This window comes from Aspergillus melleus (assembly GCF_016097325.1).
Source record: "Aspergillus melleus strain CBS 546.65 chromosome Unknown contig3, whole genome shotgun sequence".
NCBI classification, from domain to species: domain Eukaryota; kingdom Fungi; phylum Ascomycota; class Eurotiomycetes; order Eurotiales; family Aspergillaceae; genus Aspergillus; species Aspergillus melleus.
In genome coordinates this window covers 3,696,974-3,715,966 of record NW_025763372.1, presented here as the reverse complement: position 1 = coordinate 3,715,966, position 18,993 = coordinate 3,696,974, and the positions used below count along the sequence as shown (strand labels likewise).

The 18,993-nt window shown below is 51.9% G+C and overlaps 8 protein-coding genes and 1 non-coding gene across 9 annotated transcripts; 5 read left to right on the top strand and 4 right to left on the bottom strand.

The window, feature by feature from the left end:
• Positions 1–3: 3 nt before the first annotated feature.
• RPL11 (60S ribosomal protein uL5) lies at positions 4–796 on the bottom strand (the record flags this gene model as incomplete). The annotated part of the gene is made up of 4 exons (XM_046088062.1): positions 4–130; positions 199–448; positions 556–703; positions 794–796. The coding sequence occupies 4 exons, from the start codon at positions 794–796 to the stop codon at positions 4–6; spliced, it is 528 nt and encodes a 175-aa protein (XP_045944030.1).
• A 177-nt stretch (positions 797–973) lies between these two features.
• smb1 (small nuclear ribonucleoprotein-associated protein) lies at positions 974–2,605 on the top strand. Its single transcript, XM_046088061.1, has 6 exons — positions 974–1,165; positions 1,244–1,252; positions 1,311–1,382; positions 1,498–1,918; positions 1,986–2,030; positions 2,087–2,605. Exons 1-6 carry the CDS (start codon positions 1,139–1,141, stop codon positions 2,167–2,169), a joined length of 657 nt encoding a protein of 218 aa, XP_045944029.1. The 5' UTR covers positions 974–1,138; the 3' UTR covers positions 2,170–2,605.
• Positions 2,606–2,666: 61 nt separating this feature from the next.
• LDX57_006360 (pyruvate transporter MPC1) lies at positions 2,667–3,521 on the top strand (the record flags this gene model as incomplete). The annotated part of the gene is made up of 4 exons (XM_046088060.1): positions 2,667–2,739; positions 2,977–3,049; positions 3,207–3,365; positions 3,446–3,521. The coding sequence occupies 4 exons, from the start codon at positions 2,667–2,669 to the stop codon at positions 3,519–3,521; spliced, it is 381 nt and encodes a 126-aa protein (XP_045944028.1).
• Positions 3,522–5,059: 1,538 nt separating this feature from the next.
• On the bottom strand, positions 5,060–5,183 carry LDX57_006359. The gene has a single exon. It is a non-coding gene; the product is annotated as a tRNA-His (tRNA).
• A 382-nt stretch (positions 5,184–5,565) lies between these two features.
• On the top strand, positions 5,566–7,602 carry LDX57_006358 (ankyrin repeat domain-containing protein; the record flags this gene model as incomplete). The annotated part of the gene is made up of 2 exons (XM_046088059.1): positions 5,566–6,392; positions 6,456–7,602. Exons 1-2 carry the CDS (start codon positions 6,202–6,204, stop codon positions 7,600–7,602), a joined length of 1,338 nt encoding a protein of 445 aa, XP_045944027.1. The 5' UTR covers positions 5,566–6,201.
• A 215-nt stretch (positions 7,603–7,817) lies between these two features.
• LDX57_006357 (putative amino acid transporter) lies at positions 7,818–10,867 on the bottom strand. Its single transcript, XM_046088058.1, has 2 exons — positions 8,545–10,867; positions 7,818–8,481 (listed from the first exon to the last, which is right to left on the bottom strand). The coding sequence occupies exons 1-2, from the start codon at positions 10,606–10,608 to the stop codon at positions 8,308–8,310; spliced, it is 2,238 nt and encodes a 745-aa protein (XP_045944026.1). The 5' UTR covers positions 10,609–10,867; the 3' UTR covers positions 7,818–8,307.
• A 370-nt stretch (positions 10,868–11,237) lies between these two features.
• Positions 11,238–15,195, top strand: LDX57_006356 (putative cation chloride cotransporter; the record flags this gene model as incomplete). The annotated part of the gene is made up of 4 exons (XM_046088057.1): positions 11,238–11,766; positions 11,826–12,417; positions 12,469–12,634; positions 12,694–15,195. The coding sequence occupies 4 exons, from the start codon at positions 11,238–11,240 to the stop codon at positions 15,193–15,195; spliced, it is 3,789 nt and encodes a 1,262-aa protein (XP_045944025.1).
• Positions 15,196–16,031: 836 nt separating this feature from the next.
• Positions 16,032–16,253, bottom strand: LDX57_006355 (uncharacterized protein; the record flags this gene model as incomplete). The annotated part of the gene is made up of 1 exon (XM_046088056.1): positions 16,032–16,253. The coding sequence occupies one exon, from the start codon at positions 16,251–16,253 to the stop codon at positions 16,032–16,034; it is 222 nt and encodes a 73-aa protein (XP_045944024.1).
• Positions 16,254–17,278: 1,025 nt separating this feature from the next.
• Positions 17,279–18,883, top strand: erg12 (mevalonate kinase; the record flags this gene model as incomplete). The annotated part of the gene is made up of 1 exon (XM_046088055.1): positions 17,279–18,883. One exon carries the CDS (start codon positions 17,279–17,281, stop codon positions 18,881–18,883), a length of 1,605 nt encoding a protein of 534 aa, XP_045944023.1.
• Between the last annotated feature and the right edge of the window lie 110 nt (positions 18,884–18,993).

The following is an 18,993-nucleotide window of genomic DNA, read 5'->3' as shown; positions in this document are numbered from 1 at the left end:
CATTTACCGGACGATACCGTCGAAGCGGTTCTTGAACCACTTGATGGTCTCGTTCTGGTTGATGCGGTGCTGGGTACCAATGCGGGCCTTGCAGCGGCGACGCTTGGCAACACGCTCACCGGGGCGAGTCCTAAAAAAAAAAAATCCATGTCAGTCTCCCCACTTAAATCTTGCCATCAGTTCCGGGGGTGCACTCACATGCAGCAGTAGAAGTCCATGCCGTAGATACCAATGCCGGGGTCGTACTTGATACCAAGATCGATGTGCTCGCTGATACCGAAGCCGAAGTTGCCGGTCTCGGAGAAGTTGCGCTTGCGGAGCTCGTACTCCTTGACCTTGAGGCCACGCTCCAGGATCTCCTCAGCCTTGGGGCCACGGACGGTGACGTGGACGGCAATCTTTTCGTTACGACGGATACCGAAGGTACGGACGGTGTAACGGGCCTTGCCTGTAGATCGAAAAAAATTTCCCATCAGTCACATGGTTCCATCTCGAATCGATTTTTTTTTTCTTTTCGTATCGAAGGAAATTCTTGTTGATTTCGGGCATCCTTACTGTAGACCGGAGTCTGACCGCTCAGCTGCTCAAGCACCTTAGCAGCACGGGTGAGTCTATCACCAGACTCTCCGACACTGATGTTAAGCACGAGCTTCTGGATGCGCAGCTCGCGCATGGGGTTTGCGCTCTTGTCCTTTCCGTCCGACTGCATGGCGATAACGTTAGAATCAAAAATTTGCGAGAGAATTGAAAATTATGGCGACAATAAGTGAAATGAGGCAGGGCGGCAACATACCATGGCGACTACTTTGGCGTGAACTGGTCGACTCGTTGAATGGAAGATTCGAAGGAGCGGAAAGTGTGTAAAAGAGAATGTGTGGGTTGGGAAAGGGAAGCGAGAGCCCTTAGCGTCTTGGCGCCGTCGGCTGGCGCTTAATCCGCGGAGCCGCGTCTAGATCACGTTGCCGCAGCTTCAGCAAAGTCCGCGACTCTCAGAGGAGCTCCTGCCTTTGCCCGTTCTCCAGCTTTCCCCACGGGCGCATCGTGCAGATTCCGTAGAAGTCTCTCTTCTACCTCATCTCACGGTTATTCTTTGGTATTCTCTCTGGTTGTCGCATTCGTGCGCACCTTCTCAGCCACCATGGCCGCCAACAAGCAAGGCAAGATGGTAAGTCATGATCTCCGACCTCAATGGGTCTTGTTTCGTCCCTTTTGAACTGATGCGCTAACTGGACTTTTTGAATAGCAAAACCTCGTAAGACGCCGATGCACACTCTGTCTCATTCTAATTCAAGAAGCTGAACGTCTCGCAGATCAACTACCGGATGAGGGTGACCCTCAACGACGGCCGACAGATGACCGGCCAGATGCTCGCATTTGATAAGGTAACTAAAGATTCAGCCATCCGAAAGACCCTTCGCCTCTCCTACTCTCTTCTTTCAACCTTTTACTTTTCTCGTCAATTGGCCAGTCTCGCTAACGCGTAGGTGTTACTGTCAGCACATGAACCTCGTCCTCGCCGATACAGAAGAATTTCGTCGCGTGAAACGGAAGTCCAAGCCCGCCGCTGCCCCCGCAACTACTCCTCTGGTGGAATCGGAAGAAAAGCGAACCCTTGGTCTCACGATTGTTCGCGGTACCCATGTCGTCTCCTGCTCCGTTGATGGACCACCCCCCGCCGATCCTTCTGCACGACTTGGAACAAGTGGCCCCGGCGCTGCTGCCGCCGCCGCCACTCTCGCCGCCGGCCCTGGAATTAGCAAACCCGCTGGACGTGGTCTGCCCGTTGGCCTTGGTGGTCCGGCCGCCGGTGTTGGAGGGCCTCCTCCGCCCGGTGGATTCCCCGGCTTCCCCCCGGGTGGTTTCCCAGGCGCGCCTCCTCCGGGATTCGGTGGCCGTGGCGGTCCCCCAGGAGGACCCCGTAAGTTGAAACTATCTTACCATGACGAGTTCCTCGTGTAATATGCATTTGCTAACGCGCGAGACAGCCGGCTTTGCGCCGCCTCCAGGATTTGCGCCTCAGGGTGGCCCTCGTAAGTCTTTGTCCCATTTGATACTGTGATATATCTGCTGATATGTACGACTCTAGCGGGCGCTTTCCAGCCTCCTCCCGGATTCCAGCCTCCCGGTCAGGGACGGGGATTCCCTCCTCCCGGATTTGGAGGACGGTGATTCAATCAATTGGCCGACCCGGCCTGAAAGCTCTACTAAGTTCCGGCCATGGGTGTAGTATGGCGGCATATCAGAATCGGAACCCGAAAGAAAACCTATCCTTTCCACTACATACACCTGTTCATGGAATAGGTCCAGCACAGCATCCCGAATTGAATCAGGCAAAGGCGTTGCGGCGTGTACGGATGCAGGGGAGTGCCAAGAAAAGCAAAAGGTCGAGCCCCAGAGAAAAGTCGAGGACCGACAGGTGTAATGCTAGATTATGTTGCACGCAATTATTCGATTAGTGAAATCCCAATACGTATGTTCTTGTCTGGCGTCGTAGTCTCGTGGGTATCGTAGCATTCAACGCAGGGCAGGCCGGCCATTGTCGCGTGGGCACGTGACATCTCCGGGCAACTCCGCAGTCGGTCATCGCAAAACGGCCTCCGTGTTTCTGACTCTCCTTCCCTCTCCCTCTCCTCGTCTTCAACCCAGACAATCTCCTCTCCGTCAAAATGGCCGCTGCGATCAAGGCAATCAACGCGAAGATCCGTTCCAACAAGGTTCTGGATTACTTCTGCTCCACGCGTATGTACTCGAGCGATATTTCCTCCCTCATGCTCGTCGTCACCGAGACCGGCCGGCAGACAAGGGCTTGCAATGGCACATTACCTATGGGCCAGGCCAGGCACCGCATGACGCCATTGAGAACCGGGTCGCATCTATGAAAAGCTTTCAAAACAATCAACGAGGCGTCTTGGCGAGCGTGGTCTCTCATCGTCAGAATGTTCACAGATACGGAGAGCTGACATGGTTCTGGTGCAGATTTCTGGGGCCCTGCCTCCAACTTCGGTATCCCCATTGCGGCTGTTATGGACACGCAGAAGGACCCTGAAATGTATGTTCGCTCTTCGATCTTCTTTCTGTCTTCCTGGGATACCACCCTCGATCCGTGGCCCATCGGGAAGACAGCACATAGTTCCGGCGGGAATAAATGGGTTGGAATGATGAGAGACGAACAAACGATGGCTGACCACACCTCTTCACCTCAACAGCATCTCTGGACAGATGACCGGTGCTCTGATCATTTACGCTGGTACCTTCATGCGCTACGCTCTTGCCGTTACCCCTGCCAACTACCTCCTCTTCGCCTGCCACACCACCAACCTTGGTGCCCAGCTGACACAAGGTTACCGTTATATGAACTACTGGCAGTATGTCTATTCGGCCCCGATCCTTTCAAAATCATTCTCCACGGGAATAAAAGCACAACGCTAACGTCATTTGTCATTAGCTGGGGTGGCCACGAGGCCAAGCTCGCCGCCCAGGCCGCTCAGCAGGGCAAGGACGCCACCGAAGCTGGTGCTTAAATTCGTCCTCTTCGGTGGATTTCTTGCTTGCCTGCTTTCTGTCTGTCTTTCTTCCTTTGCATTTTATGGCGGGACTGTGTGGCTGGGAAGGTTGGCCATTTTATATATTCAGCTGTAGATTCTAGACAATACGAATATTTCGAAATGGCATTTTTGTTTTCTTGCGTGATATCTCTATTTTTTTAGATATGAGATTACAGGAGAATGTGTTGTTTGTGGTGTGGTGGATCTGATTTGGTTGCCAGAGCCTGCTGGGAATCTATACCTCCGGCTCTCCGCGGTTTGAGTAAGAAACCTGTTGGAATACGGGGTACTGCACTATAGCATACCCAACTCTAATTCTGGATATTATGAACGTTCCGAATGTGCTATTCAGATGTAGTATTGATTCTATCGCCTCCCTTGGTCGAACTCAATCAAATCGATCTGATCAAGCAATCTTGGTTATACCCGCGCGGCCATAGCCATCATTCGTGTCGCACATGTATAACAATAATCTAATCACGACCGATCGTTTTCAAGCTTCAGATTCCAATATCAACCAGAATATGTAAATATCAACTGTCAATGCGCAGTATAAAGGCAACGAACTGATCCAGACCCTGACACACTAGATTATGCCAGACCCAGTGGATCGAGAAGGCTTTCCAGAGATTCCGAGCGGACGTGGTACGGAGGGAAGCCGATTCTTTGGACTCGGGAGAGAGTGTTTGGGATAGGATTTTCTGAGTGGATGTTTATTTCGCACAATTGGCATTTTGACCTTATGCTGTCGATCGAACCCACTGTCCATTGAAATACCCAATGATACATGCCATATCTACAGAGTATCTGGTTCATACGACCATAGAGTGAGGAGGACAGGGTTTCTTGTTCTGCTGCTGCTGCTAGTATTGTTGGCCTAATGGCGGGGTGGCTGTGGGGGTGGCTCGCACTATATCTTCCAATGTACAGTTCCAGTACTGGAATTTTCCGGACGCAAGGTGCCCTGCGACTTTGGGGTCTGAGCGGGCGCAATCGCGCGCGATCTGGATAAGGGTGGGGGTGGGTTGTTCGGTAGAAAGTTGTTGGTCTTCAGCTGGAGAGGAGGCGATAAAGTCATGACCGAGAGGGTTCATGAGGTGCAGGACGCGCGAGGAGCTCTGCTAAGAGAGCCACAATTTCGGTAGAACACTCACCTAAGGTAGATGCCCCCACACAGGCAGGATGCAGGCCTGAGATGCGATGCGATATGCAACTCGACCAGGAGAAACTGCCGAATGGTTCGGATTGCGGTCTCTTGATAGCCTTATTTACAAGGTCAAATAGTGGACATCAAAACCAACCCTGCCCGGCTAGCTCAATCGGTCGAGGCCGTATAGCTCGTCGTTGTTGCGGTCGAGATTTTCCAAACGGAGACTTGGGGATCTTTGAAAATCAGAGCATTGCAAGGAACATTGGAAGAGTTCACTCACTGAGCTGTAACTATCCATCCTACACCAACCATACACTACCATATTCACCACGTAAGCAAATGACTGCGTGGAAAAAAAAGAAGTAGCCCAACGCGGGGGTCGAACCCGCAGCCTTAAGATTAGACTGGGAGGAGGTTAGTGATGGAAACGGAAGGGAATCAATCTGGGAACACACAGTCTTACGCTCTACCGATTGAGCTAGCCGGGCAAGAATTTGGCCCAAAAATGACGTCATGGAGGAATTTTGGAGTGACTTGGTTTGCATTTATGTGGCGTCCTACTGGCACCTTCAGCATCTCCCAAAGATCAATCACCCTACAAACATCTAACCATGGAACGTCTTTGAAGGGCACCCGCTCACCGTGTCAACTAAGACTATCTATATAAAAAGAAGAGTCCTTTTATATGCAATATAATAGCAAAATCAATAAAATCTTTCGCTTTTACTATATTGGAGCTTTATAGCTCGAATGCAGGATCTCCATTTCTCATGCAGTTACTGGAATCTTCCACAAAAACTCATGTGCAAGAGAAATGGGCCACCAACATCTGCTACACCATCTTATGACAAGGTGAATACTATTTCTAACCCAGCATTATGATAAAAGAAGAGTAAGATCCAACAAGAAGGACCTTACTAAGTGCGAGTGATGTTATTGTTTCCACTTGATCATGCCTTCCATGGCCCCGAGTGCTGATCTATGTGATGGTGCTCTCCTTCCCTGTCTACCGTGATGGCGCAGATGGCATTAAATGTCTCTTTCTTGAGTGCCGAATGTCACATAGATGAACACTAAACCTGCTTTTCTCCGGAATACCCACAACCCGTTCCGAGACCCTACCATGGTAACATCCACACACGACATTGATTGTATGAGGTTATTTGTGTACCGTTGCATAGGTGTGTACAACATTGGGCAGCTCTTCTGGTCAGGCTACCAAAGTCTGGCAGTTCTCAGCAGCGATGGCACAGAGGTGCTTGGAATTGACTGGTCCATGACCACCTTTGGTGACTGATCCCATGCTTATCTCGTCTTTGCGATCATCGAATGATTGCTGCATAAGCTTCATAGTTAGGTGCTCGAGAACTTTTCTACGGCGCCCTCTTCAAGTGAAGTCTTTGACAAAAACACCCTCTTTGGCGTCACGAGAGACGCCTACATCACTATCTTTTCTCGCAAGCTCTGCATACCCTGGACTCCACCTCCTTGGCACTAGTGGAAAGCATGGAATCTAAGATGGAAGACTTGATGTGCCAGGACGACAGAGATTTTATCCAGCCGGATTTTGTGGATGATACTATTCGTGCATATGTTCGAGGGCGACTCCAGCATGATGATGCGTTTGAGAAGTGGCGTTCGGACCCTTTCGTGCAAAAAGAAATCGAAAGAGAACTTGTGCAGAGGGCTCATGGAGAGTGAGATACATGTCCTAAACCTGGTTTTAGGTTGTAAGTGCAAAGAGCAAACTATGTATCCAGGATCAGGTTGGCTGAGTGCCAACTTGATACTTTACAGAACTGCCTGGATCGCCGAACGCTGCAGAAGACTCTCAAGTCTCTACCCGAGAGAATAGAGGAGATCTACGATCGAATCGTAGATGGTATCGATGAGGACTACTTCGATTACGCCATCAAGCTTCTACAGTTTCTTACTTACGCAGAACGGCCGCTAAGACTTGAAGAAGCGGTTGATATTCTGGTAGTTGATCCGAGCCGGAATCCTCCTTTTGACTTCAAATCAAGGATGCCAAACCCTCGGGACATAACGAGAATTTGTCCAAGCCTCGTATCTCTCGTGGAAGTTGAGCTAGATGGAGTTGGAGAGACCATTCTGGAGCTTCAACTGGCGCATTTTTCGGTCCAGCAATATCTCAGTCCTAAACGAATCGACGAAGATACCTTATCAGAAAACATGAGTCACAAAGTTACGAAGCTCAGAGGCGAACTCCATGAGACCAGAACAAGGGCATCCATAACGATGATATGTTTGGCATACTTGTCGCATCTAGCCGAGGAGTGTGGAACCTGGGGACTCTGCAGAGAGCAATTCCCACTGGCACAGTATTCAGCGCAATATTGGATGGGTCATGCAAAGATTGCTGAGAGCGAGGAGAACGTCCAGAAAATGATCTTAAGCTTCTTCCTTCAGCAAAAGCAAGCATACGCAACCTGGGTTGAGCTTTTTGATCCGTGGGCGCAAATCTATGGAGGGGAGATGGCAACACCATTGTACTTCGCATCTTTGGCAAATCTCCGATATACGGTAGAAAACCTGCTGCAGCGAGGAGCTGATGTCCATGCTCAAGGTGGCCGATATGGCTCTGCTCTCCAGGCAGCTTCATACCAAGGCCATAAGGTCGTTGTTCAGCTGCTGCTACAGAAAGGAGCCAACGTCAATGCGCTCGGTGGTAAATATGGTTCTGCTCTCCGGGCCGCCTCATCTCGAGGTCATGAGGATGTTGTTCAGTTGCTACTGGAGAAAGGGGCCAACGCTAACGTTGGTCGTGACAACGCCCTCCAGGATCATAAAACACTCCTTCTTTTGCTTGAACAGCGGAATATGAGGGCCCTGATGATGGCCCGTGAAGAAGCGAAGCTCTTCGAAGGGAGTCCAGAGGATAGGTAGCGAGCACTATGCTGTTGCTCGGTGCTGTTATAGGTTCTGGTCATTGTCGGCTTGGGGGCGGCTTGGTCGAATGATCATAGATTGCTACACATGTGCCTTCATTCCGGATAGTTTTTATGACTGCTGCTTAGCTATGCCTGGGGACGAACCAGCGCTTACAAGCGAGGAGGGCTTGCATCCTGCTCGGTTGGGATAGCTGTGATTGAGTAGCAAATGATGATGCTCGAAATGTTTTATTGGATGGTTTTTATATTAGTCTCCTCTTCTAGCTAAGATGAGAAATGATATTAAAAAAAACCAAGGGCAACAGGAATACGGTCTGAAGGGAAAGAAGAGATATCCGAAAGAAGATCCTATACTATAGAACGAAAAGAAATCGAGTACGAATGTTGACCAATTTGTAGTACAGCGTCTATAAACAACAAAAAGAAAAGGATAATAAAAAGGATAAAAAGAAAAAGAGGAAAAGATAACGTGATTCAAAATGACAAGAAAAGAATGAAAAGAAACCAAAGACAGACAAAGAGAGACAAAAACAGAAGTAGAAAAAGGGCTCACATACTGGCTTCGCTTGGCAGACGAACGTTGCAGCATAGCATCAGTCATTTACATAATAGGGGACGCGTGTTCCAAAAGCGACCAGTGTCATGGCACGAAAAATGCTGGGTACATCACAGGGTAAATGGGGTGCAGGAGGTAGTTGGTCTAGCCGGACTGCGAGTCGCAGTATCCAGGGGGCTTGACTTCTCCTCCACTCACCCAATTGGACATCGTTAGAGCGGTGGTATAGATACAAGAGACAACACCGAATATAGAGAGGGCAATGTCAGCGATTTGCTGACGTCTTGAACGAGCACAGGCTTTCAGGTGCAGAAGAGGCTAGGAACAACGAGTTAGCGACGCCTGGTTATCATTGAGATAATTCAATTGGGAATGACCTACCGGGTACACGTAAATCAAAGGAACGCAGGCGAAGCTGCCGACAAGAGACACAAATTTGTCAAGGTCGTCGGCTCCACCCCAAGCGACAAAGGCGCAAATCATGACCAGGAAGAAACGGAAGCAATTCTTCTTCCATTTGATCTTAGGGTTGTACTTGCCACTGCGCGTGAACAGTTCGTTTTCCATGATACGGATGGCCGGGAAGAGTTGCAGTGGAGTACTCAGCAGGATCGCTAGGGAATAGAGGAATTGAACGGCATTTACGAATTTATCGTCCTGAGGAAGGTTGAGAATGACCACGGTCTTCGTTGCAGATCCGTATGCTGCGTAACTGAGGGCACCTGCGGAAAGGAAGATGATCGTAATGATAACCATGACACCGGCAAGGACGCCCTGAAATTGCTGAGGGTGCTTCATGGATTCTTGAATGGGGATGATAAGACCGACTCCCTCGTAGGTAAAGATCGCGGTCCCAATGAACAGCGTCCAGGTGGAAGGGTTGAACGAGATGATGTCTGAAACGCCGCCCTGGTCTGAAATGGTGAAGATATCGTAGTAGTAGAGGTAAATCAAGCCCAGCAAGATGAAGACGTCCGCAATCAATGCCGTGAAACCAAGCTTGCTAATATCGCGAACCAACGAAAGGGGCAAAAAGATAACCAATTGCATCAACACCATGAACTTGATGTCAATGAAGGACTTGCACTTGCTGACAGCCAGGACAAAGGCCTGCAGGTTCTCAGCCGTGAACACAATGTATGCAGATACAAATCCCAGTTGGCTGAGCACTATGGATGCAAGGATAATGCGCCGCATGTTCTTTCCATAAAGCGCGCCACCAATGTCACCAAATGACCCGTCAACCTTCAATCGCGCATTCACCAAAAGAATGAAGGCGTAGAAGCTAAGCAATGAGACCCCGAGCAAGACTAGGCTGCTAAACAGCATACCACCATTGAGGAATGCTCTCGGTAAGAATAGGACTCCCGTGCCAACGAATGACTTCAACAGAAGAAGGGCCGCTCCGGTCCGAGTATTAGTCCCGGTTCCTCCACGCGGCTTTCGCTTCCTTCTGCCAGGGGTTTCTGGACGAAGCAAGGCGGAGTCTTCTCCAGGCTCCCTATATTCTTCGTCGTAGGTGTCAGAAGAGAAGTACTCGTCAGGCCCCAAGACTTCGTCATCCTCTTCCAGCTCTTCGCCTGCGAAGTGGCCGTAAAGGGTAAGGAATTCCAGAAAACTGGTGGTTGGAAGCTGAGGCTGAGCGGCGATCGACTGAGGCCCGGGACTTTCACCATCTCCAGGGAGAGGACCCGCTGCTCGCCTTATGTAGTCTCGTCGAAATCCTCCTGGAACCCGGATACTGTTGATGTCCATCGTCTCGGTCTCCGGTGCGGGGCGGTGAAGGCTGAAACTCTTGCTTCGAAGGTGTCTCTTCGCAGGATGGCTTGTATCCGCATCCTCCGCCCATCGGTATACCTGTCGTGTGATGTCACCTCCCTGCAGCTGCAGGCTGGAGAATTCATCGTCCGCGTTACTTGCGCCATCCCCAGAGAAATGAATGTCGCGGTTCTCGACTGCAAGTTGCGGGTTCACTAAATGCCGCTTGATAACCTCGGGATCCTCATACGGGCCTGCCGAATATTCTGAGCCAGCCTTGTTATCGAACGAGCCATAATTGGATCTGATTGGCTGAGGTTGCTGCAAGGCAGGGGATGCGATGCGTCTCGGTGGGGTCCCCAGTCTGGGCGGCGAGCGTCCGAGGCTGTCTTGAAGCGCCGACGCGATCATGGACTGACCGGGGCCTGGTAGCGAGGACGGGTTGTCAACTTTGCGATAATCATGCTCGCCATTCGGTGCAGCAGCGTTGATCGGCACGGGTGTCGGTCGAGCCGAATAGGAATTCGGCACCGAAGGAACGGGGGAAGCCAGGCGTGCGATCGAAGCCTGTCTAGCGTCTGGTCCAGGTGAGCCGGTGCGCAGCGCGCTGGTAGATAGAGGCGTTGACTGATAGTCTTGCTGGGCCGAGGACTGCTCTCCATTGTCTGAGGTGCCGGGAGAAGCCATTTTGATCGTGATTCTAGGACACTCGAAGACCGTCTGGGTACCAGCTTGGGAGATACGCCTGCTCGTCTGATTTCAAACCCTCCTTGGGAGTGGTGCCGGACGTTGAAGTTGAGGTGCTGACAATGGCAGGTAAGAGATACCAGACGGGAGGTGATGGAAACACGAGGAATGTGGACGGAGAGCTGACCGATCCTAGACGTGGACAAGAAAAAAAAAGAAAAGAAAAACAAGTTCCACCACGAGTTCTCCCAGCAGCAAGTCAAAGCAGTAAAAAGAAAAGAAGAAGAAGGCTGGTGAATCCGTATAGGCGGAGTCACTGGACCGGCGGTGGGGTTTGCATTGTTTGCAGCGAATGAAGTCATCAACGGCGGCCCAAGCAAATCAACGCGACTTGAATCCCTCCGCCGTTCTTCGATCACTCGACGCTGTCTTTGGGACCGGATCCTGACGGTAGTTTAATCGAGTGGTTGATCGCTGACCCAGATCCACGTCGGCCTTGGCTACGTTAGAAGTATCCACGGTCTCTCCACCCTTTATCAACGGGATTCTATGTTTATGCTAGCCACGCCGCCTCCGTCTACCTCATTATCTGCTACTCGTTGCGATCCAGATCCCGATACCTTTATTCGATGCCTAGCGGGCGGAACGAAAGCGCCTCGGAGTCTTTGTCGCGGAGAAGACCCAATTTCTCCACGCGAACCGCCGAAGAAGATGTCTCGAGACTGGCCCCCAGCGACTCGCCTCGCGCTTCGCCGGAGGAGACGAGCAAATTCCTCAACCTGAGAGCCGCGCTTTCTTTTCGTCCATATGAGCCATTGAATTCATCGACTCACTCATCGGAGCGCCAACGCCACTCATTGCCCTTCAACTTCTTCGGTGGCCTCTCTCAATGGGGGAAAAAGCCCCGAGACGAAGAAGGGCAGGATGCGCCCCCGGAGAGATCGCGACCTACTGTTCCCTTGCCCGCCGGGCCACTCCGAGATGCAAGTGTCAATCCAAAGGAAAAAGAAGACCAAAAGCACCGTGCGCTCGATGGCGATGAGAAGCTCGGCACGTTCTCTGGGGTTTTCGTCCCGACTACCCTGAATGTTTTGAGTATCCTCATGTTCCTGCGGTTCGGGTTTGTCCTAGGACAAGCCGGTGTATTAGGCACGCTAGGTAAGTTTTCTTGTCCGCCTATCAATCAAACGAGCATGGAAACTGACATTCCTATCAAGGTTTGCTAGTTGTTTCGTATACTATCAATCTGGTAACCACGATGTCTCTCTCGGCCATTGCGACCAACGGAACTGTCAAAGGAGGTGGCGCATACTATCTGATTTCTCGATCACTGGGACCGGAATTTGGTGGCTCTATCGGAATAGTGTTCTATCTGGGCTATGTGTTGAACACAGGAATGAACGCTGTCGGTCTCATAGACTGCTTCACCCAGAATTTCGGGTCGAAGTCTGGCACCTGGGCCAATTTCCTGGAAGAAGGATTCTGGTGGCAGTATCTCTGGGGAACCATAGTCCTAGTGCTATGTACTGGGATCTGCTTGGCTGGAAGTTCGATTTTTTCTAGGGCGAGCAACGGATTGCTCGTCATTCTACTCGTGGCCACTTTCAGCATCCCTGTATCTGCGTTGGTTATGAAGCCGTTTAGCATTCCAAAACTCGGGGTGGATTTCACCGGTATCCGGCTGCAGACGCTCTTGGAGAACCTCAAACCCAGGCTCACTAAAGGCGCTGCTGGAAGTCAGCTTAAAGGGAAAGAAAACTTTCAAGACCTCTTTGGGATCCTGTTCCCAGCGACTGGTGGAATATTTGCGTCAGTTTGCCGTTGCCCCAACCGTGCACAGCAAAACTAATGAGCATATAGTGGCGCAAGCATGTCTGGCGATCTGAAGAACCCGAGCCGATCTATCCCTAAGGGAACGCTTTCGGGACTGGCCTTGACATTTGTTACTTACACCATTGTGATCCTTGCAATGGCTGCCTCAGTAACAAGAGACTCGTTCTATAAAAATACCAACATTGTTCAAGCTGTGAGTTCCTTGGATCTGTGCCACTCAATGAGATGCCAATGCTTATAAATGAGATTTAGACCAATCTCTCCGGCGTGGTGATTCTTCTAGGAGAATTTGCTACTTCTTTCTTCTCGTCTTTGATGGGAGTCATCGGGTCTGCAAAGCTTCTACAGGCAATCGCGCGGGATAGTCTGCTTCCCGGACTGAGTGTCTTCAGTAAAGGAACCAAGAAGAACGACGAGCCGGTCTACGCGATTATCGTGACTTTTGCAGTGGCTCAGCTCACCATGCTCTTCGATATTAATCGCATTGCATCATTCGTTACCATGACATATCTTATGACTTTCTTGGTCATGAACCTCGCCTGTTTTCTGCTCAAGATTGGATCCGCGCCCAATTTTCGGCCGTCTTTCCATTACTTCAAATGGCAGACGGCGGCAACTGGTGCCTTGGTCTGTGGAGCTAGTATGTTTTTTGTCGATGGCGTATATGCAACGGGCTGCGTTGCCATCTTGTTCCTCCTTTTCCTGCTGATTCACTATACGTCCCCGCCCAAGCCGTGGGGCGATGTCAGCCAAAGTTTGATATACCATCAAGTACGCAAATACTTGCTGCGACTTCGACAAGAGCACGTCAAATTCTGGCGACCTCAGATCCTTCTTTTCGTGACCAATTTGGACGATCAGTTCAAAATGGTATCGTTTTGTAATTCTCTCAAGAAGGGAGCATTGTTCGTGCTGGGCCACGTTCTAGTTACCGATGACTTTTCATCCGCGGTCCCTGAAGCCCGCCGGCAGCAGAGTACATGGACGAAGTTCGTGGAATCCTCGAAGGTGAAGGCTTTCGTCAACATCGCTGTGTCCCCTTCTCCTGAATGGGGCGTCCGGAACGTGGTCCTGAACTCTGGTCTTGGTGGCATGCGGCCAAACATCGTTGTTATCGACCAATTTCGAAAGGGCCAATCGTTGGCCGAGACACTGCAACCTGCTAGCCAGAGGAAAGATTCGAATGGTCGACGTAGTTCTCGGGACCGAATCTCGGAATTATCTGAGCAAGAGTCTCCCGAGTCGTCGGTAGAATGTCAGAGCTACGTGACGATTCTAGAAGATCTTCTCTTTAAACTGCGCATCAATGTTGCCGTGGCGAAAGGATTTGAGGATCTGGAGCTGCCTGGTCCGCAAGGCCAGCACACGAAGCAATACATCGATCTTTGGCCCATTCAGATGTCGGCAGAACTTGGCGCTGATACCGAAAGCAAGAAAAACGTGTTGACCACCAATTTTGACACATACACCTTGATCCTTCAACTAGGGTGTATCCTCAACACCGTGCCGTCGTGGAAGAAAACGTACAAGCTACGGGTGGCAGTGTTTGTGGAGTACGAGACTGACGTGGCTGATGAGCGCGGAAGAGTTGAGGCGCTTCTCGAGAAGCTAAGGATTGAAGCCGAAGTGCTGGTGTTCTGGCTCGCATGTGGCGACGTCAACGCGTATCGGATAATCGTGAACGGTGACACTTCGCCCGAGACCGAAGACTGGCAAGAGAGAGTTCACACGACACTGAAGGATGAAGAATGGTGGCAGGACATTCAGGCAGCACGCAGAACCACGAGAGAGTCTCCAAACGAATACAGTTCAGTCAATCCCTTGGAGCGAGTCACCAGCTGGCATGGTGCCTCCAGCTTCGAGAGCCACCAGAAACATCCAAATCAACTAGTTGGTGGACTGAGGAAGTTTGTTCAGTCCACGAGACGACGACGCTCGATTTCCAGCTTCCGAGGGTTCGGAGGCGTCAGCCTTGGCATGCAAACGCACCGATTGCTCGATGCTTTCGTGGATTACGACAAATCAGAATCGTCTACAAGTGACAGCGATGACAGCGAATTTGAGCCTTATCACAGTGATGAGGAACAAGAGGACATCGGGAAGGACCTTAGTGACGACGACGACAGCCTGGAGCGTGAGTCTGGGCCCAGTTCGTCACACATATCCAGCAAGAAGACGCCCAAAGAAACATCTGGCGGGGACGGTGATCGACCGAGAATCCCATCTATCGTCACGAGCGGCGACGGCGATGCCTCCCCGAAAAGCAAAAGCCAAACCAAGCCTGTCCGACCCCCGGTGACGCGCTCCCCATCCAGCAACCGGTTCAGCTCGTCGCCCATCCCGGAGGCGCGAGTCAACACGGACGAAAACGCGGGCCCGTCCATTATGTTCGCACCCAGCCCGTCCTCCCCGCGGGGCGTCACCAGGATGGAGTCGATATACACTCGGCGTTCGTCCTCGGGGACGTCCAACCAGCAGCAAGCCGCATCGGGGTATCCCCGACAAGCATCCATCCCTCTGTCATTCAACGACCTGCCTAGTCGCGCACAGCATCTGATTCTGAACGAGTTGATGGCCCAGCACAGCAGCGACACGGCGGTGATCTTCACGACGCTTCCGGCTCCATTCGAGGGCACCGCGCAGAGTGAGGCGACGAGTGAGTCGTACTTGAGTGATCTGGAGGTGCTCTGGCAGGGCCTTCCGCCTTGCTTACTGGTTCATAGCAACAGCATGACTGTGACGATGAACCTGTGACGAACGTTATGACCATTAGATCTAGGTACATACCTAGTAGAGCGGGACATGTCTTTACTGATCTTGTATAAATACGTTGCACGTACATGCTTATATCTGTGGATATCAATGAATTGAAGAAAGTATTTTCGTCTTTCCCTGACTGACCAGTATTGGAATTAGAAGCCTACTCACTGAATGGCAAACGCTTAGTCCGAGAGACGAGGCCGTTCGCAGGAGCCTTGCTGTTTACAATGCCAGTGCTGTCTAGATCAGCTTCGCTGCCTTCGCAAAGACCACCGGGATGAGGTTCAATGTAGCACAAGGAACTTTATGGAGCAATCATATGATATGCTAGTCCGGGGTGGCTAACTGCTCAGCTCCAATTAGGGCTTGTAGAGACGGTTTGGAATCTGGCTGAAATGATCATTGAATGTCAACAACGGCTTTAGATCACAACCTCCCCCACAGTTCGGAAGCTGTATCACCGTACTTACGAGTCCAGCCAGTGGAGGACTGACACGCGCGTGTTGGGCTTTTAGAGAAGTCGGGGTCTCTGGACAACATGCTACGTAATTCAATGCCTCTTCCGACTCATGAGGATATCGTGCAACATCAGTTGGTCGATGCTCAACTCAACTGCCTCATAGATTCTACGGATGTCATAGCGAGTCACTTTGTCGATCTGGATCTCTCGTCTATATAAGCAGGCATTTCGTCGGCTGGACAAGTGCGAAATATTCTCCACGACTCATTCGACCTTGAGACTCGATCTTCTGATACGACTGCCCCCCAAGAAACGAACCCACAAACCGTCATGCAGCTGAGCACCATCTTTCTTCTCGCGAGCACCGCCGTCATCCCACTGGTTGCTGGCCAGGAGTGCTACTCAATCCAGCGGTACGGGCGCCGGCACGAGTGCCACCGCTGCGACGGAGGCTATCGCTTCTACCGCGAACGAGGCAGACGATGCCATCCGGATCGCCAATGCTGCCGTGGATACTGCTGCACTGACCGGGACCGGGACCACGATGAACCGGTGAGTATGGATTGTCTGGTGGTGGGCTGAGCATGCGCATGAGAACTGGAAAGGATGCTGATCCGGCCTCAGGACACTGAACAGCCCGACATGCACTGGGATATGCAGGCAGCTCTGTTTTGAGAACATTGAGGACGACGGTTTCAATGCCAAGAGGTCCGCTGGCTTGTGAGCGATGCAAGGTTGATTGGAAGCCAGATTGATTGGAAGCCAGATTGATTGTCAGCTTGTTTTGGATGTTATGCGCTACTTCAAGATTGATTGATGATTGGACACTGTAGCAGGCAGGATTAGCTCAATGACACGCAGAGATTCATCCTTCTATCGCTAGGTTAGTAGCATTAGATGCGGACGTAGGTCATCAAGATAATTGGGCAGTTAGGAGATATATTGTGACACCTTGCTGTAGAAGAAGGAGGAGGGAAGGAAGAAAAGCGAGAAAAAAGAAGTATAGGATTTCCCAAAGAGGCAGGTGCTGTTTAGTTTACACCATTGGTATGGTATGATACCATACCATACCATACTAATACTTTCCACTTGCAATTCAGCCAACCAAGAGTCATTCCGCGGGATCCTAACTAATGCCGGCCTGCTGATTTGCTGACCGCGATATCAAATCTGGTGAATTGGGAAAATTAAAATGGAGATAAGTGAATCAAATCGAGCGATCCGTGGTTCAGATGAGCTGACTCATCTCTAATCACGGGATTATCATTGGCCTAGATCGACCGTGCTGCGCCTGTACGGTACGGTACACAGCCGATACGGGACGATACAGGAAGCCCAAGGCCAGGGGACGGCAGCCTAAGGCGCCCAGGCCCCCAAAGCAGCCAGGCGACGGCGACTTCCCCCAGAGAAAGGATCTCCTGCTTCTCTCTTCTTCAACTTGCCTCTTTCCCTTCCCTCCCATTTATTCTCCGATCCTCCGCCTCTCGCGGCGCGCGCCATGTTCCCTGTCAGATTCCTGCAGTGAGCACCAGAATCCTCGCTACGACCTCCACGTCATCCTCCCCTCCCTTTCGCTCGTCTCCCCCCTTACATCCTGGTCGCGGTCTGCAGGCCGCAATGCACAACGGTCGTGGTCGCCGAAAGAACGGCAGTGTCAGAGCCAGCAAGGGTAGTCAGCGTGCCACAATCGCTCCTCTCGTATCCCAACAATCTCCTCCGGTCCCTTCGAAAACCTCCTCCGCCAGCGATGACAGTCTAGACAACTCCGACGCTGCCTCCGTGACCCTATCTACCTCCACCTCCACCAGCAGCCCGCCCTCCAACTCCGTGCACTCAATCTACAAGAACATGGCCAGGAAAATCTCGTCGCCCATGGCGCCTCCCTTCATGGTGTCGGCGCCGGGCAAAGTCATCGTCTTTGGTGAGCATGCCGTCGTGCACGGCAAGGCCGCCATGGCCGCCGCCATCTCCCTCCGATCTTACCTCCTCGTCACCACCCTCTCCAAATCGCAGCGCACCATCACATTGAACTTCAGAGATACGGGCTTGGATCATACCTGGAACATCGACGACCTGCCGTGGGACGTCTTCCACCACCCGTCCAAAAAGAAGTACTACTACGACCTGGTCACCTCCCTGGATAGCGAACTGCTCGACGCGATCCAGCCCCATGTCGACAACGTTTCTCCACATATCCCGGAAGAACAGCGAAAAACACATCGGCGCTCCGCACTAGCCTTCCTGTACCTCTTCTGCTCCTTGGGCTCTCCACAGCACCCGGGGGCCATCTACACGCTTCGATCCACGATCCCCATTGGCGCCGGGTTGGGAAGTAGCGCAAGTGTTTGTGTTTGCTTGAGCGCCGCGCTGCTTCTGCAAATCCGAACCCTGGCCGGGCCTCACCCGGACCAACCCCCTGACGAGGCGGAGACTCAGATTGAGCGCATCAACCGTTGGGCGTTTGTGGGAGAATTATGTACGCACGGAAATCCCAGCGGTGTGGACAACACGGTTTCCGCGGGCGGCAAGGCCGTGATCTTCAGACGCGAAGACTACTCGAAGCCCCCCTCCGTCTGCTCGCTCCCCAATTTCCCCGAGTTGCCCTTGCTCCTGGTCGACACGCGACAGGCCCGTTCCACCGCCACTGAAGTCGCCAAGGTCGGGAAACTGAAGAAGGAACACCCCCTGGTGACGGATTCTATCCTCGACGCCATCGACAAAGTCAACGCCTCGGCGGAGGAACTCATCCGCGGCTGCGACGGGAAGGAGGTTTCCAAAGAGACGCTCGAGCACCTGGGCACCCTGATCCGGGTCAACCATGGCTTCCTGGTTTCCCTTGGAGTCTCTCATCCGAGACTGGAGCGAATCCGCGAACTGGTCGACTTCGCCGACATTGGCTGGACGAAATTGACCGGTGCGGGCGGGGGCGGATGCGCCATTACCCTCCTGCGGCCGGATGCCGACGAAAACGCTGTTCGGGATCTCGAAGGCAAACTCTCCACCGAGGGGTTCACGAAATACGAAACCACGCTGGGAGGGGGTGGTGTGGGCGTTCTGTGGCCTGCAGTGCTCCGCAACGGAACCGACGAAGAAGGCGGCGAGGAGATCGACCAGCAAAAGTTCGAACTGGCCGACGGCCCCGAAGGCATTGAACAGCTGGTGGGTGTGGGAACGCAGGAGAAGCGCGACGGTTGGAAGTTCTGGAGACGCGCGATGCACTGACCATGATCTCGCCTTCATCGCTCACAAAATCACCAGCTAATTGCGCTTCTACTTCGCGCGCCAAATCTCGTCATCTTCACTCGCCCTTCACGACCTTATTGGAATTCACA